Source organism: Bacillus rossius, chromosome 1 (genome assembly GCF_032445375.1).
Source record: "Bacillus rossius redtenbacheri isolate Brsri chromosome 1, Brsri_v3, whole genome shotgun sequence".
NCBI classification, from domain to species: domain Eukaryota; kingdom Metazoa; phylum Arthropoda; class Insecta; order Phasmatodea; family Bacillidae; genus Bacillus; species Bacillus rossius.
This window is the reverse complement of record NC_086330.1, coordinates 105,437,682-105,456,647: the sequence shown is the minus strand read 5'-3', so window position 1 is coordinate 105,456,647 and position 18,966 is coordinate 105,437,682. Positions and strand designations below refer to the sequence as shown.

The window sequence follows — 18,966 nt, the reverse complement described above, 5'->3', positions numbered from 1 at the left end:
TCGTAGATACAGGTGCGAGCCACGTGTTCGTGGCCCAACACTTGGTGCCGCCAGCGGACGTCACACCGAGGCGCTGTGCACTGCGTCTGGCCACGACACCGGAGTCGGGACAGCCATCGGGGACGCCATCATAACGGTGAGTGTGAGGGAGCTGGTTACCCAGATGGCAGCAGTTGTAGTAGAGGGACTCAGGGAGGACCTAGTGCTGGGACAGCCTTGGTTGGTAGAGCATGACACAGTGATAGCGCCGGCCTCTGGGCTAGTGAATGTTGGCAAACATGAGCGCCTGGCAGTGTATGCACTAGGTAGAGCACCACCTCCCCCGAGAGAGCCCACGAAGTTAGAAGATGTGGACAATGATGTACCCCCAGAGTATCAGGATGCATTCAGGCGGCTCATAAGGGAAAGGCAGAGCATCTTCGCCACTGCCGACCCACTCAGGCGCACAACGGTGACAGAACACTGAATCCCCACTATGCATGACCAACCAGTGTATGAGGCCCCCAGGGGATATGGTTTCCGCAGGCAACGGGTGATATGTGAGCAAGTGCACAAAATGTTGCGAGATGGTGTCATTGAACCCTCCAACAGCGCATACAACTCACGCATCGTCCTAGCTGCCAAGAAGGATGGGACCATGCGCTTCTGTGTGGCCTTCCGTCCCCTGAATAGTGTCACCATTAGTTCTCCACCACCGCAGATCAGTGTGGACGAGGCCTTGGTAGGCCTGGGCAATGCACGAGTGTTCACGACCCTTGACTTACGTTTGGGGTATTGGCAGGTGCCAATACACCCAGGTGACAGAGAAAAGACTGCGTTCACGGTGCCCGATGGTAGATGATTTCAGTTCTGTGCCATGCCCTTTGGGCTCAAGTGCGCGCCGGCCACATTTCAAGCTAAGATGGCCCGCGTACTGGAAGGGTACATTGGCCAGTTCGTGACAGCCTACCTCGACGACGTGATTGTGTACTCCAAGACCTGGGAGGACCATGTGCAGCACCTGTCCCTGGTCCTGGAGCGGCTCCAGATGCACCACTTGACCTGTGCCACACAGAAGTGTCACATTGGACGGAGAGAGGTGGAGTTTTTGGGGCATGTGGTGGATGCTGAGGGTAATCGTCCGCACCCGATGCACCTGGCGAAAATTGCAGAAGCTGAACCCCCTAGAACTCGCAAGCAGTTGCAGAAGCTCTTGGGCCTCGCCAACTGGCTGCGGAACTATATCCCGCAGTTCTCCGCACTCACTGCCCCTCTGACAGATCTGTTGTCACCACGACAGCGCTACCAATGGACACCGGCTGCACAGCAGGCGCTGGACAGCTTGAAGGCGGCTTTTCTCCGATGCCACACTCTGTCACGGATAAACCCCGAGAGGACGCCGTACGTGCAGACGGATGCGAGCGCCGAGGGGGTGGGCGCGGTGCTATATCAACGAGACGAAAATGGGGACAGGTGCATAATCGACTACGCCAGTGCCAAGTTCGGCCGCGCGGAACGGAATTACCACAGCAATGAACAGGAGTGCCTGGCTGTGGTATGGACACTGAAGAAATACCGTCCCCACCTCGAGGGTAGGCAATTTGTATTGCACACGGACAACCAATGCCTCACATGGTTGCGGACCCTCCAGGGGCGGAAAAGCAAACTCGTGAGGTGGGCGCTGTTTCTACAGTCGTTCGACTTCGTTATGGAGCACGTTCCAGGAGTAGAAAACGAGCTGCCGGATGCCCTGTCACGGGACCCTGATGAGGGATCGTGCCTGAAGGACGAGGTATCTTGGGACGAGATACTGCCACCTGGCCGTGAGACGGATCACCACCACCCAAGGGACCCAACCTGCCGCCTGCTTGCTCTAGGTGTAGACGACGACCCGCCTCCTGCGGACATGGTCGAGCTGAAACGTCGGGTGCACGATGCCCAACGCACCTCTCAGGATGCTGAACGCAGACGCGCGAAGCAAATAGCGGAACCATGTGAGACCTGGACTACGAGGGATGGTGTGCTCTACATACGAGGAATGGGACCCGATCAGGAGTGGCGCACCTATGTCCCACCGGAGGCACGTGAAGCGGTGTTGCACTTTATGCATGATCACGATCTGGCCGGACACCCTGGGGCAGACCAAACACGGCGGGCGGTCGGTCAGCACTACCACTGGCCCGGCATGGCCCGGGACGTGCGGGAGTACGTGAGGACTTGTGAGATGTGTCAAGAGCGGAAAGCGCGGTGGAGCGACGGGATGGAGCAACAACAGCCTCGCATTCCCACTACCCCTTTCCAGTCCGTCGCTCTGGATGTCATGGGGCCATATCCCCGCACAGCCCGGGGCAAGAGATTCCTGGTGGTAGTGACCGATCTCTTTACCCGTTGGGTAGAAGCTTACCCCACCAGCAATGTACGGGCCAACACCATTGGGACAATATTGCAAACGGAATTCTTCCCACGTTGGGGCTACCCGAGAGACCTGCTGACGGACAATGCAAGCCAATTCGTCGGGAGGCAGTGGCGGGAGATGTGCAACTCGTGGCACGTCGAACACCGGACCACACCTGCCTACCACCCCCAAGCCAACCCGACGGAAAGGCGAAACCAAGAGTTGTAAGTCCAGATGCGCATAAGGCTGGGTAGCGACCATACTAAGTGGAACAACCATCTTGCAGAGGCTCTGTTTTGTATCCGTCGCAGAACCAATGCAGCCACAGGAATGACCCCGGCGGAAATGGTCCAAGGCCACAATTTGCCCTTGCCAGGAGAATGGACAGCCCACGGGGTAGCTGATGAAGAAGAAGATCCAGAGGAGCGCCATCAATGGCGAGAGGCAGAAATGACAACAGCGCTCGAACACCAGAGGGCCTATACTCGCCAGATAACACAGCAGACGACCCGAATGCCACCGGAACTCCAACCTGGAGAACTGGTATACATGCGCACGCAGCCTCTGTCCAGCGCGCCGAAGAACTACAGTGCCGGGTTGAGCCCCAGATGGTCGGGACCACACTTGATCCTTAAACGGCTAAGTAGGAGCACCTACCTAGTTTGCCTTGATGGACGGCGGGCGCGAAAAGTGCACCGAGACACCATACGGAGAACATCAGTCCCAGGAGAAAATTTGGTCTCTGAAGATGTCACCCTAGTAGAAGTGGACGAAACGCCTACTTCAGACGACTCGATCACACCCCGAGGCATGCGGGGCCTGTTCCATGCCACCCCCAGCCCCGAAACAGCGACCTTGGAAACAGCAGGAAGCTCGGCCACAAGTCCGAGGCGACGCTTCGGGGACGCACGACGCGGACACAGATCGATGACGTCACCGGGATGCCCGAGGCGGGCGCCGATGCGGCGGGCGAACAACATCTGGTGACCGAGCCGGACAAGGAGGAGGCAGCTGAGCCACTCTCCCCCACCCGAGGTGGATGGGGACATGGTGCCTCCCTCGCCGATGTAGAGTTCAGAGTCACAGTCGAGGAGCCGGCTGAGACGACCCCGAGACGCAACCGGCGACGTCGGCGAGCCCCACGTTACTTGGCAGACTATGTCACAGGCTCGGAGCTGGACGCGTTTGTGTACGACAACCCGGCGAGTACGGGGCGAGAAAGGCGGCCCTAACTCCAACGACCGCCGTGGGAGAGGGCGTCCCGATCCTGCTGCCTCGGGTGGAAGCACGGACGGCATTGACCCGGGCTTATCCAGGGGGGGGCATCTGACGTCGTACCTCCGTGCCTCTGGGTTAAAGCCCGGATCACAGCCCTGTCCGCAGCGCGCCGCGGCTTTGGGAATGACATCACTTCCGCTCCGTGCGCACCAGAGCAGTGCGCCGGCGTCCTGGATTCCAGTCCTGTGCGAGCCACCTTCGAGGCTAGACGCGGCCGCGAGACGCTCCATAAACTCGCCGCTATTATCGCTTTTGGATTCTGTTCTATAGTGTGTATAATCTCTTTTATCGTTTTCTTTACCGTGTGCGTGAGTGTTGTTTTGTATCTGGCGTGTCCGCGGGCCAAAACACGTGGACTAACACAACTAGCCTGCACCGCACATTTCTCCAGCGCGCGACGTCCCTCGGCAGCTACACGGGCCGGACGGTCCACCCCTGCCTCCCCGCAGGAGGCTGCTCTACGCGAGAGAGCTGGCGCCGGGCAACACTAGAAAACGACCGAGCGACGTCTGCCACGTCTCCACGCATTCTACGGAGGCGGGTACGCGACAGGTTAAACTATTTTGCAGGCGAGGTCTCTTGCGACCAGCAGATAAAGATGACTGTTCGTACAGTTTGTCATGTCCACCAGTTTGGCCTCGGCTGGTATGATAGCACAAGCCCCAAATGCGCCACCCATTCTACATAATCTATGGGGAGGAAAGTTAGTTCGCCACCCGCCCCTAGATGGCAGACTAAGGGGAATGTAAATTAAGGAAACTTTGTCTACCTGCCTAGCCTAATTCAGGACAAATATGTAAATGCCCAGTGTTAAAAAATAAGCCTTTAAATTATACAAGTGAAGGTAAATAGTATTGTAATTCGAATATGTATGCACAGGAAGGGTACAGATGTGCCCTCCTTGATGAATATGTACCTTCATTGTATATTTACTCTGGCTGAGCTAAGCCAGGCAGAAAGCTCTTCCCAGTAATTTCTGGGTTAATAAAAGTTGGAGAATACTTTAGCAGTATTATTTAGACAGCGACTTCTCTGGAGGACTGCTCCTCCTTCCTACCTCTCCCTACTCTTGGGCAGCGACCCCTGCTCGGGGACCGATCCCACTTCCCCCCCCCCTCTGCCCGACCTCTCCCTGCTCTTGGGCAGCGACCCCTGCATGGGGACCTATCCCGCTCCTCCCCTCTGCCCTACCTCCCCCTGTTCTTGGGCAGCGACCTCTGTTCGCGGACCGTTCCTACTCCTCCCCTCTGCCTGGGACAAGTCAAGTTAATTAACTTTGTCGCGATCTTTTATTATTGTTGACAGTGTAGTGGGCACCAAACCAAACGACCGTGCCACATCTGCATTTTTCCTGCCTTTGTCAACTTATTTCAAAATTTACATGTTTTCCTTGGTAAATATGTAGTTGAGCGGTATTTGCAGGAAAAAAAATGTTAAAAATCCGAAAATACCTTTATTAGACGCTCTTCAACTTCCTCTTTTCATTAAAAGCGGCGAAGGTAAGAAATTCTAAATACTTTAGGAGATATCGAATTTTTAAATTTCATCATATTTAGTTGAGCGGTATTTGCGGGAAAAAATGTTAAAAATCCGAAAATACCTTTAGTAGATGCTCTTCAACTTCCTGTTTTCATTAAAAATGGCGGAGATAAGAAATTCCAAATACTTTAGGAGATATCGAATTTTTAAATTTCATCACAATTATACCAGTGCATTCATGTGGCATTCCGAATTGTTTCTTGTTTACTAGAATCTATTTTTTTATTTGATAGTGATGTCACGTGATTGATCGTGATAGGCCAGAATTCAAATAAACCAATACGTGATTATTTAGTTCATTTATTTTTTTAAAACTGTGTTTAATTACTGCCTCCAACTTAGGCGAATTTTTAACGTTTCTAATTTTAAAGTCTTATTTTTTATTGTTGCGCAAGTAATAAGTAACAAAAAGTTTTTACGTGAGTTGTTACTGTTCATCTTTTGTCCCGGGTTGGTATGTCAGGTCAGTTACATTATAAATACTTTAAAGAACCATTGAAATAATTTCATATTATTTTTAATGTACGCTTAGTTTCAAAGTATTTATAATGTAACTGACCTGACCTAATCGACCATTTTCATTAATTAGGCTTTCATTCACAAACACACGGCAAAATAAAAAAATGGTTTCGGTCGAATGATAAACACATGTCTTTCATGCAAAATAAGAACGGCGATATCTCCTAAAGTATTTTGAACTTCTTATCTCCGCCACTTTTAATGAAAAGAGGAAGTTGAAGAGCATCTAATAAAGGTATTTTCGGACTTTTAACATTTTTTTTCGCAAATACCGCTAAACTACATATTTATCTTTTCCTTCAAAGCGAACTGCTTGCGTTTCTTTTTATCTTTTTGGCCATCCATCCTGATTAAAATATTAAATCAACAATATTGTTTGCCTCAACGTAAACAAACCTCTCATCCATAGATAACCATAGTGCCCCACTAGTAGCGCGCGGCACGAGCATGGCTGTGCCAGGCGACTTTCCGACCTTCATGGAAACTCAAAGCGTGTCGGCCATGTTGTGACACCAAACAGTTCAAAACTTAACCTGCTTAAATTAACATTATTTGATTTTCTATTTCGTATATACGTTAAAATATAATTTTTATTTAACCTTTGTATCTGCGTTAATTAAATCTTTTAAAACGTGCTCTACAAATAACCAAACCATGGTGCAGCTATAAACAATTGTCTTGAAGAGAGGCGAGACAACAATCGATTGATTAGATCGTCTCGTGCACCAAAGTGTGTGATCCATGGAGGAGGAAGAATGGCGCGTTATACTGTACTATGATTCTATGAATCGTTAAGACAGTATTTGTTTACGTTTTATACTTGTTTACGTTTATACTTTTTAACGATTCTTGAAAGTGATAAAAATTAATCATAATGTACATTTATATTAAAGAACCCCTGTGCAAACACAGTGACAATTATGTATGTAAAATTTTCCTGATAACTGGAAAAGAATGGTCGTATTGAAAGGTAAGATACGTTTTGAATGTTAGGCCGGGTTTATAGAAAACGCAGAAACGCAACTACGGTAAAAGTCCAACCTTAACTCTTCTACCAGCACGTTTATGAAAAACGTAAGACACGCAAGAACGCAACGCAGAAGTTGTTCAACTTTCTACTTCTTGCGTTTCGGCCTTCTATACTGATTGCTTTAGTAGTTGAACTGATTGATACTGGCTGTATCAGGCGGGCATGAGAGTAACAGAAGTAGAGAATTACCGGGCGTGATAAATAATGTATCAGAGATACCGATACTTTTTTACGCTGGTGATGACGGCACGGAGGATGTGTACCCTGTAACGAGATTGCTGATACCTTGTCGCTTCCTGGGTCCACTACTGCTCTGATACAAAAGTATCAGAGACTTGTAACTAGGTTCATTACTGTATCAGTATCAGGTTGGAACAGATACCGAAAATTGCTGTAACAACCCACCTCTAGCTTTAGTATGTGGAAACTACTGTCATGTAATGCATATAGAAGGCTCTGCTATTGTAATTAATCGTTACGCTTGTGTTTCTTTATTTATGTTTTGGGCTGGCATTCTTCTAGTGAATACAGCGCAATGGAGGAAGCTGATGAATTTCTTGTTCAGCTTATCCAAAATTTTCCCTGCCTGTACGATAAGTACAACAAAGATTTTAAAAATAATCATGACTTATTCCTGAAATTTTATTTTTTGACGTTTGTGATGGCCGGCGTCCTTGCGTTTTTTATAAACAACTGTGAATTTCTTGCGGTTGTCGCGTCCTGCATTCTTGCGTTTCTGCGTTCTTTCATTTTCTTTAAACCCGGCCTTAAAGTGAAATATTTTTATACCAATATTTTAGTTATATAGCTAATACCTTTTCGGAGATAATTTCCACATGATTTAATTGGGCAGCCACCAGCATTTATTTTTAATATGCAACTATAAACCTAAATAAAGTATTAAAAAATTTATTCAATTAAGTTACAAGTTAGCAAAATGGCTGCTGAAAATAAAGGTTTTTAACCAGACCTGTTTTCATAATTTTTGGATGAATTTGGTGACCTGTGGCAGTGGCGTCCCATTAGAGGGGTGATGTGGGCAATCACCCCCCCCCCCCCCCCTAATTACCCATTATAATTAAAAATAACTGCATATATAAAAATATTAGTTTTCAAGACATCAGAAGTGCATTGAATAGCTCGTGGGGCTGTTATTACTTGTCAAAATTCCTGACACTCCATTTAACTAGGAAGTGTTTCGTACCTCCCCTCCCCCCCCCCCCCAAAAAAAAAAACCTCCGGTAAGTTGCTTCCCTGAATTGGGAGCCACGAGTGCCGGCAGGCAAGAGACAAGCTGGAAGGGTGTTCCGGTGTGCAGAGCAAGGACAGGTACTTCCTGGAGAGCGCGGACCGGGTGAGCTACTTCTTCGAGGCCAGTGCCCTGGACGAGGACGGGGAGCTGCGGGTGCCAGCGGAGGTGTCCCTCAACAAGGTGGGCCACGCCCTGCACTCGCTGCACCCGACCTTCAGGCAGTTCACCTTCTGCGAGAAGGTGAAGGAGGCCTGCTTCCGGCTGGGCTTCGAGGACCCCGTCATCGTGCAGAGCATGTACATCTTCAAGAACCCCGGCACCGGCAGCGAAGGTGAGCACCGGCCACCGTGGACTGGGAACGCAAACAATATAAAGGAAAAAAAAGTATCTGGAGTACAATTACAAAGAAAAAAAATTAATATATTTTGGGAGAGGAAGTGTACTGGTTTCCCCCCCCCCCCCCCCCTTCCTTCTCAGGAAATAAGAATCACCTCTCTGAGGACGGCTTGCTTGCACTTGCATCAGCATCACTGAAATGGATTTGATGTCACAAAATTTTTTTATGGAAAACTTTCTGTATATTTTCAAGTTTTCTGTTGTATGCATTTAGGCCAAAATATGGGCAGTATACAACATACAAGCACCCTATCCAGAGATTACGTATTGGTTAATCCCATGTGCAAAACTCAGGTCGTTGGAGGCTCCATTGCGAATCCCACAGATTTATGCCCCTGTCAGGGAGGAAATTGCCAGTGCATGCAGAGACAAAATCCCTGTTGACTGTTCTTGCACGTCAATGTGCGAACTCGGCAACACATGAACTTGACTAGCTTATCATGTATCAAAAACCATTATGGCTGTTTCAAAAGAATATTGAGCTGTCAGTGTCAGAATGCCTTGAAGAACCTAATCTTGAACAGTGTTTACAGCTCAGGGTGTCCACATTCTGGATGAAAAGTCAGGGACTTTACTTGAAATACTGGGAATGTTATGGAAATTCCCCATTGATATTAATTTAAGGGGAAAATATGTTGCTATGTTCTGCCTTTGCTCAAACTGTAAAATTTTATTGATGTGTAACACCTTAGCTCTTGGTACAGGGGCGTGCCTAGGGGGGGGGGGGACGAGCGGGATCGGACCCCCCCATCCCTCCCAGGGCTAAAAATATTTTAATATTAAATTCATAAAATGAAAAAAATAAATATTTAGTATGATATTAAAATCAATTCAATGACACAAGCATAAATGTTTAATTAAACAGTATTTTTAGATAGCCTAAATCAGCAATATTTAACCCGTATTTTTCAAAATTTTCCTGGGGGAGGACCCCCGGACCCCCCGCCTAGCGGGGGGGTATTCTATACCCCCCAGGCCCCCCGGAAAGGCCCTAGCCTTCTGCCTGCCCCCCCCCCCCCCTTCCCCCAGAGCAAAATCCTGGGCACGCCACTGTCTTGGTATACAGCACTTGGTTGGAGTAATTTTGTGAAAGCGATGGAAGTCAAGGAACGTAAAAATGTGTAACAACGGTGCTATGCATGGCGGAAACCAAAAGTTTACAAAAAAGACAGAGGGAAGAAACTTTATAGTATTAACGTTAGTGAATTTTAACAAGATGTACAGTGTTTTAATAAAAATTTGTTGTCAAAAATCAGGTTCAAGCTGGGTATTAATATTTTTTCAATTTAAAATTTAATAAAAATTTTGCAGTGATTAAGTTCACAAGAGTAACAATGTTTAGTTTTCATTTCAGTCAAGTAAATATTAATTTATATTTTCCTATAAATATTAACTAAGTGCAAATTTCACCCCAGCTAGGTTAAGCATTAGTTTTTTGTACATAGGTATTTTAAAGTTTCGCTCTGCAAATCAAATGATTCAATAGTCAATGTCGCTGCTTTGGCAGCGAATACTAGTGGCAGATGAGGCAACTAGTACGTGTGATTCAGGTTCAGAATTGTAGTTGAAAACACAATTGCATGTATTTATCATGCTCTTCATTATTTTAAAGAATTTTACATTATATTTCATTTCTGAGTGTTGATCACATTTGATAAATAAATATAGTGTTAAGAGAACTAGATCAGCTATGGGAATGGTGAAGGATGCATGTTCTTTATTTTCTTTCGAAAATTGCAAAAATAATTAAATAATTTAGAAAGATTAGAATGGAAATTTGAAATTGGGTGAGGGGAAAGTTACGGTATTTTCATTATAGATTTGTGTGTGTTTTTTAGTGATATTTCAGAATAGGGAAAGTCTATTAATGGGTAATTCTACGATAGGAGCCTTTAGAGAATATGGCCAAGGAGAAAAATTGGTGTTTTTTACATAACCTTTACATTACGATTTTTATTTTGTTTATGTACCTTTTCACGCAGGGGCAAGTCAATACATATTTTATTACTTTTTCGAAGACCAGGGTAAATACATCAGGCAGGGGAGAGACATCAAGATCAGGGTTGATAATTATTTCACCAGGGGAGAGATTTGGACAAAATAAAATTATGAATATGATCAATAAAATCAACTTTTATTAAACACTAGCTGACCCGGCGAACTTCGTACCGCCTTAGCGTAGCAATGATGCACTACTTTATTTTGTATAGCTGACCTATCTTAGGTATGAGTACCTATTCAATTTGAACTGGAATCTATAATATCCTCCATATAAAAATGAATCCATAATTCCCTGGTATCACTATAACTGAAAAGGACCTTACTAATTTAATTAAATAAAAAACAAAATATATATTGTCAAAATAGTGTTTAATCCATAGGATTCAATAATTCCACTAATGTTTTTACAAATTGCTATTGAACAACTTGGCATTTTTAAGTAAACAATGAGCTCAATACCACGCGCGCTCTATAAATCAACTAATAGTCTCTGTACCCCTCACTGCTTCTCTCTACTCTAATGCTTTTTGATAAACTATATTTTAGTTTTATGTTCTGGCGCGTAAATAAATAATGTTGATGGTTTTCCGACACGGGAACAGGCGACATATAATTGGCCATGTGAAAAACATGGATTTTGTAGGTTGATGCCACATACACTTAGCGACTGCCCTTGCGATTTATTTATTGACATTGCAAATGCAAGCCGCACTGGAAACTGTAAACGCTTAAAGCTGAATGTCATAAGGTTACTTTAAAAATATTTATATTGTACAAAGTGTTGGGTTAGTTTGGAAATAATTTTATATATGGTGGTTCAGTATTCTTAAATTTTCTAATTTTCCGTTAAATTTTTTCTTTCCTAAGAACCTTCTCGTGACAATAACAAACACAACAAAAAAAGAATTAGTGAAATCGGTTGAGTCATTTACGCGTGATGGCGTGACCAAGGGAAATAGGAATTCATTATTCTTAAAGTTTCTAATTTTCCGCACAATTTTCTTAATTTTTTCTTTCATAAGAACCTTCTCCTGACCATAGCAAACACAACAAAAAAAAATTATTGAAATCGGTCCAGCCGTTCACGCGTGATGCCGTGACCAAGGAAAACGGGTTTCATTTATATATATATAGATTGTTCTTGAATATAATCAGACTATCATTTTTATCATACTATAATATTAATCATTAATCAAACTATCATATTACAGCCTTTTTTTTCTAAAACAAGAACGTCTCGCTTATAAAAATACACATATATAAATTAACATGCCATTTTACCTTCAACAAATAAAAAATATTCTTTTATTAATACTAATTAAGTAGACTAGCGCTTTTTAAGTGATGATCAGACTTGGATAATTAGGATAATTTTCATATTGCCTATACCTACGCGCTTCGGCCACATTCGGTATACGGTTCATTAAATGAACCTGTTTTAATCATATTTTAAAATTCTTTGTAACTTTTTTGTAACATGCTAATTTAGTTTTTAGTTTATTTATAGTCTCATCCTTTTTTTTATTAATTAAATATCTTTGTCTTCTAGCTCGGTCTGATTTGTTTGGCAATAACTCTTCTATGGAAATTACTTTGCGGCATCTGATGATCATCATCTGAAATTGATGGTGGTGCTGGAATATTAGTTATATTTTGAAGAGCAAGTTGTTGCCTACGCTTTCTTGCTTTCTTTTTCCATGTCTTTTTTGCCTTACGGTGCTCTCTAGGAGTCATTTGTTCGACAGTTTTTATGGTTCTATTTGTCTTCTTTTTTAAATATTTTTCTTTTTGCTTTTGCAATTCATACTTTTTTGGATCATTTTTAATCTTTTGATATTGTAGCCTCTCTGCTTCACGTTTCTACTGTAACCTTTCTTCACGTGTTAAATTTTTCCGTTGTGCCATAATCTGTAATAATAACAATAATATAATAACAATATAAACTTAAGAACCTCCTTTATTTTCTTTTTATCATAACAATTTTCAATTGCAATAATTGTTTAAGTCATTTAAAACAGACGTTAATAGAAGTTAGCTTCGTCTGCATTAGTTTTTACAAACATCTTATGATGAATATTATCTCCCCTGGTCAGTGGCTCTCTCCCCTGGCAGTTATCTTGACAGGGGAAATACGGCAGGGGAGATTTCATGACAAATTCAATTGTTTTAATAAGCAGACTTATTTTTTGGGTTAGTTGTTTATCTCACTTTAATTATCACAGTATTATTAAACAAGGGTAGTAAATGCAAATAAATTAAATGAATATTATAAGTTTTATGACTTACCAGTGGAAAGACAACCACCACCTTGCGAAACCACTGCACTGCATGGTCGCGTCGAAACAACTAAAAAATGGCGACGCTCTAACGGCTTAGGCGATTAGTATTGCCAACTTCACATAGATAGATGTCTCTGAGCTCTATTTGCAATATGGCCGTCTTGAATTTATGTTGTAGTAGCGGAACGAAATTTGGCAGGGTAGATACACAAAAAAAACGGGACAAAAGTTTAAGATTAAAAATTATTGAAAATAAACAAAATTAATTTATTCCAGCTGAATAACACTAAAGTATAATTATTTAAATACCTATTAAACATACTTTAGTTTAGCATCTAATACAAAAAAAGTATGTATTGTCTAAAAGTTAAACTGAAACCGGCAAGGGGACAGGCCAGGGTAGAGATTTTTTTTAGACTTTGTAAGGAATTTCAGAAAAATGTGTTTTTAATTAGACAGTCAATCATGATGTTATTTAATAAAATACGTTAAGATGATGTGATTTATTGTAAAAAAAATAGCAACATATAAAATAAAAAAAACTGTTTTAAACTGATTGCCGCACAAATTACCTCTTATTGTAGAATCACCCTAATAAGGATCAGCCACTCTTTAGTACTGTTTTAAACTGTTTCTTCACTTAGTTCTCCTACACACTCTATGAGATGACACATCAACAACCACTGGTACACTACAACGGCGGGTGTGTGCAGTGTCTCCGCACCAGGACGCATCCTTCCTCCACACGGAGCCCGTGTACCTGGCGGGCTTCTGGATCGCGCTGGAGGACGCCACGCCCGAGAACGGCTGCCTGTGGGTGGCCCCCGGGTCGCACCGCAGCGGAGTGCACCGGCGCTTTGTGCGCAGCACGGACCCTGCTGCACCGGAGCTGCTCGTGTTCACCGCGCCCCTGCCCGTCTACCCGGCGTCCAACTTCCGGCCCTTGCCCGTCAGGAGAGGTGAGATCACGCGGTGCCCCCTCCCAAGTAACCTACAATACTCCTTGCTACACCTAACCTTTTTTTTTAAGTCTGGGCTACATTCGCACAGCACAGATCCACATCAAGTTAACAAACTTCTAACTTTTCTCTGTGCTGTGTGCCAATTTCTGTTTGCAGCCAATCAATGTACATCACATCAATGGCATGGAATAACTGAGAATCGTTACAAAAATGGAAAAAATAAAATTATTAAATTGGCCTGTGTTGATATATTGTTACAGCCGTCGACTTACTCTTATCTGTGTCGACCGTAAAGATGGAAATGAGGGGAATATGTACATGAAAGGTTGATAATGAAATGAATCTTGAAGGATGATGGGGAAAGGGAATGGAAGTGAATCTACTGGGATCGTCTGTGTTCCTGATATCGTGACGGCCCTGTCATGAGTATCAGATTCTGGGGGCGGTTCCACCACTCAAGTTTTTCCTTAGTTATCCTTAAGGTAGGGTGACGAGTCCCTAGTTGCCAAACATTTGAAATAAAGAGGTTAAGGGTGAACGTTTCCACAAGAACATGTTTATTTCCGCAGTTTCAACTAACAGTCTATTCAACACATACTATATAATTCTCTACTTTCTGTGTCTTTATAATTACAATTTGTAACATTCTTTTACTAACACATAAATTACACATAATTACTGAACCATAGTCGTGCCTATCAGGGATACTGTCGTTAATAAATAAACCGTGCTGTCGGCCATTTCCTAGAGCTTATTCTGAACCTCATTTGTCTCTTACTTGTTTGTGCAGTTACCAACTGTTGCAGACTAATTTCTCCCAAGTTACGTGACGGTTTAAATTAATTTATTATTCATAATTTCTACTGAGTTATTGTTGAAATGTGTATTCTTAGTTTTTGAAATGAGAGAGAGATATAGAATATTACCAGCTACATGGGCATAAGGCCGTTGTGCTGCGGTCTAGTGTTGAACCATCGTCGCATCGTGGCTGATCACTCACCAATCATCGTCTCGGCGGCGGAGTAACATGGCTTCCCCCTGACTCTCTGACTCTGCCTTCTCGAATAAAATCTCCCCGTTTAAGAAGCCCGTCATGACCCTGTTTGCGTCTGTTGTTAATAACAAAAACAGTTCCGCTTCGGCGCCGCTTCTGACGTCATTACACACTCCCCCTCCTTCCCTGTGCCTATGACCGAGTTTCACTGCGCTGTGACCAAGGTCGCGCCAGCTGAGCGCGAGTGGCAACCCCCCTGTTTGTTTCCGCGGCCGTGTTATGCTATCGTTAGCAAACATTCCCCCCAACTCCCGCTTCACCTGTCCTTCAATGTTTCCTGCTGCGTTTGTCATTTCCTCATCGTGTCCAGCTGTTCCTGATCGTCTGGCTAGCTATTAAAAAAACAAAAAAGCTTTCCCTGGTATCCAACAGTATTTTCGGCCGTTACAATATGCATGGTAGAAATTATATTTATTTTTGTTTTTCTACACTAAACCATTTTGAAATTAATAGTTACAAATACTTAATTTTAAATATTTTAAAATTATAACAAAATTCAATGACACTATTTATTTTACAGTAAAATATTTTACAAAACACATATGTATGTAAAGGTGTGAGATACAAAATTTTATATTAAATTAGATCTATTTTACTTCTTTATTTTAGAATTTTTTTTGCATTGATATAAAATTAAGAAAATTGTTTACTTCTCCCACTGTCCCTTGGTACAACATACCTAGGGACTGGCGAAGAAAGTGGAGAACAAAATCGATATTATTTGCAAAAACATAAACATATCAAGGACTTACGAAGAAATAATATTAAAAAAGCTTATATTTTTCTTAAAGACTACAGACTTCATTTTTACAGTAAAAAATTTCAGCTTATTTAGAATTTAAAAATATGAAAAACCATACACAAACAACCTTATCCTAATATAAAACTGGTAAAAAAAACAGAATACCAAAGTTTTTTTTTTTCATTTCTGATTGTCCCATCAATTTCTATCGAAGCTGGTAACTTATAAATGATGTCAGTGTCTTCAATCTCATACTCAATACTATACTACTGTAGTCAAATTTAAGTTGACCATCCCCTGATAAAATCTCTTTTAAGTAGTGGATATTATATTAAGTTACATCACCCTTAGAAGTTAATATTCCCCCAAAATGTTTAACGGATGTTGTTCCCCTTACATTGCAATAATGCAGAAAGTGTGCGCTGCGAAGAGTGAACAGGGGCACCGCGCGGCGCTCCTCTCTCTTCTCCGGAAACTTAACTTATATTTGCAGGAAACAATTCAAGTCGCACACGCTGCATGCACCACTCGCTGCGTTCGCCGGTACTCATGCTCTGGTTGTATTCGGAAATGAGATCACTAAGCGCTTAGGTTACCTTAACTTGACACTGAATTTTTTAGTATTTTTCTGTAATAATAATACATTATTGTGTGTCAATTCTAATATATGTACCTATGTGACCCTAAGATTGTAGTTTTTTCCATTTTTGTGCCTAGTGTTATAACAAATCCCCCCCCCCCCCCCCCCCCCCCTTTTCCTTCTTCATTGTACACATATTTCGACTAGGTAGGGTGCTGCGACAAGATACTAAACCTGTAGGTGCGCCGTGTTCTGAAAAAATTTGAGAACCCTGCAATAATGTAATGACCAACAGCTAAAAAATCATTTACATCCAACAACCTCTGTTTCTTGCTGTTCCTCAAACTGTTTATCAGTGATTTTCTGAACATAAGTGTCAGACAGCAGTTTTTGATTAGCTTCTTCTTCTGATTAAATGTTAAAGAGTAGCCTTTTTCACTTTTTGGAACTTGTTTGTTGTGTTCACTTATGTGTAGGAGGCTTCTTCTTTCTTCTTTTCAGGCGTAATTCTTCAATGGCATTCTTCTCGGGAGAATTAGAACGTTTACGGAGATCATTCTTTAATGCTGGTGCTTTGGGATATGGTCTAACTACGTCCGGTGTTACAATTTATGTGGAGGTTGCGGGCCCATGTTTAGGGAAAGGACTTGTTGAAATTACAGCATTATCACAGGGTTGAGCAGGACTTATCTCAGTTTATCAGACCTTAACACTGGTTTCATAATTTTCACCAAAGGATGATGGCTGTGTAAAAGACCTGACTGTAACATAATAACAAAGATATTCATAATTTTGAAAAACATTTCTGCTCATTTGAGAGAGACCCGTCACTCTAAAAATCCGATCATCTTTGCAGCTGTGAATGCAGATGGATAGGCCTTTCCTGCAATGGCAGCCACTTCATAAATGGTTACAGGTCTTCTTTGGTTACCTGCCATGGCTTCGAAGTAAATGTTTTGATACAACTGAAAACGGTTCTATCCAAGATTGCATTTTGTGGCTTGAGTGAAGATGAAATGTAAGGACAGTTAAGCCTTTTTCTTTGGCCTTCTTGATTACATGATTGTCGCACAAAAAAAAACAACTGCAGTTTCTTTTGAAGGCTTCACATATTTTATAAAGTGATCAAAATAGGCCACAGATATCATTTCATCCGACCCTATTGAAGAATTAATTAGCCGCACCTACGGACCTCTGGGTGGAGCACTTATGTAGCGTATTGTCTTCAAAGTTCACACAGGAAAAAATGAACATTGGTGAAATCTAATTGTCTACAGCATTGATGACTGCTATCATTGTATGATTTGGCCCCTTTCCCCTGATGTGATTCCACCAATTTGTTTGGTTCCTTGGGAAGCAAAAACTTTTGGAGGGTTGTGCATTGTAGACATTCCAATTTCAACAACATTCCACGTGGAACTTGCATCATCAGTGTCAAAAAATGTTGCATCTACAGTAAAACTCGCTTAAGACGTTTCCGCATAATAAGTTTTGTCATTCATAACGTTTGAGTTAATAGATGCTTCCCGCATATAAAGTTCAGCGTTTGTGGGAAAAAATAAAATAATAATGTTTATCTTAAAACTTTTAAATTCTATTTTTAGTTAATTAAAAAAAAATACTTTTTTCCAAACGATAACAAAATATTTTGTACTGCTCATGACCGTCCAAACCTTTGCAGCACGCCACACGCTGTTACAAGTGTATTCTTCGACCAATCATCCGCTTGCATTCGCATAGACTGAGAGGCTGTTCCATTTTCTCTATTCGAGTTATACCTTGTGATGAATACACAGCAAACCAGATTACCACCAGCCAGTACTCAATGACCTGTTTACATATATATATATATATATATATATTTTGCAAGCAGTGCGCACACTTTGTATCGTGCTCAGTAAACAATAATTGATAACCCACAAATAAGGGGTTTTGGTTTGTGTTACACTCCCTGGGAACATTTTGGGAGACTGGATCATTAATAACAAGTGTAGTTTTGTCTAATCTGTGCCTCTATATATTTTGCTTATATAGATGATGGAATATGAGTAAACAAAACATTATCTTAATAACAATACCTGGGTTTGGTGAAGAAGTTGATTACTTAAAATACATAATTGGACTAATATGTGCATCCTATAAAATTTGCTATATGGGCCGGCCCTAATCAAAATGTTATTAAATTGTTTTCTTTGCCATGGTAAAAAATAAAAATAAACAATCCCAGAATTTTAATTCTTATCACATAGCATAATTAAAGTCCTGTAGTTATATAATTTTCGATATCTCAGGATCGTCGAAGTAGTAGCCTAACTGGCACGCTGTAGGTATCATGGGGAATTTGGAGGTATGATGGTTGAAACTAGCTGGCCGAGGATGATGATCTATACTATTGATGGGCTACCAGGGCGCTATAGCAGTCCTTGGTCACCGAGGACGAGGAAGAGCTTGTGGTCGCCATGTCGGCTCCAGGCTCTTGGACCCTGTCTGTGAACAAGCCGAATCCATAAGAATTAGACCTGCTTCACAGACAGTCATTAAACGGGCAAAAAAAGCCCACAAAAACGGTGATGGTCGAGGAAGAGAGAGTTTTTTGAAACTCACCAAAACGGGGTGTTGCTCCTAGCGCTCAGGAAGTTGGCCCGCCGGGGGTGAGCGAAGACAGTAACGAACAAGCGCGGTTGATGCAGGAGCACTCATAATTTAGAATTATTATAATTTAGCCAAAATATAACTATTTCTATATTGAAAACACAGACTGACTAACTACTATCTAACTAAGGGAAATATCCCTTGACGAGACGACTACATTCTCGTACGACGACAGAAGTGAAATCTTGCTGAGCGATGGCCAAGAAGCGAAGTAGTCAGTCTGACGTCGCGCCAAGAAGTCCGTGGTAGGATGAGGTGACGCTTAATTAAAACAGGCGCTTGATTTACAAAGAAAAGGGGGGGGGGGG

General features: G+C 42.6%; 1 protein-coding gene across 3 annotated transcripts in view; it reads left to right on the top strand.

Annotated features, from left to right (window-relative positions):
* The window catches only part of LOC134541449 (phytanoyl-CoA dioxygenase domain-containing protein 1 homolog), a 62,611-nt gene that overhangs the window by 26,440 nt on the left and 17,205 nt on the right, over positions 1-18,966 (top strand). For 2 of the 3 annotated variants that reach the window (XM_063384919.1, XM_063384937.1), the window contains 2 exons: positions 8,059-8,323; positions 13,382-13,627. In XM_063384919.1, the coding sequence (XP_063240989.1) occupies positions 8,059-8,323; positions 13,382-13,627 (511 nt within the window). Of the gene's footprint in view, positions 1-6,487; positions 6,681-8,041; positions 8,324-13,381; positions 13,628-18,966 lie in introns of those variants that run through there. The other variant, XM_063384928.1, reaches the window with a different exon arrangement.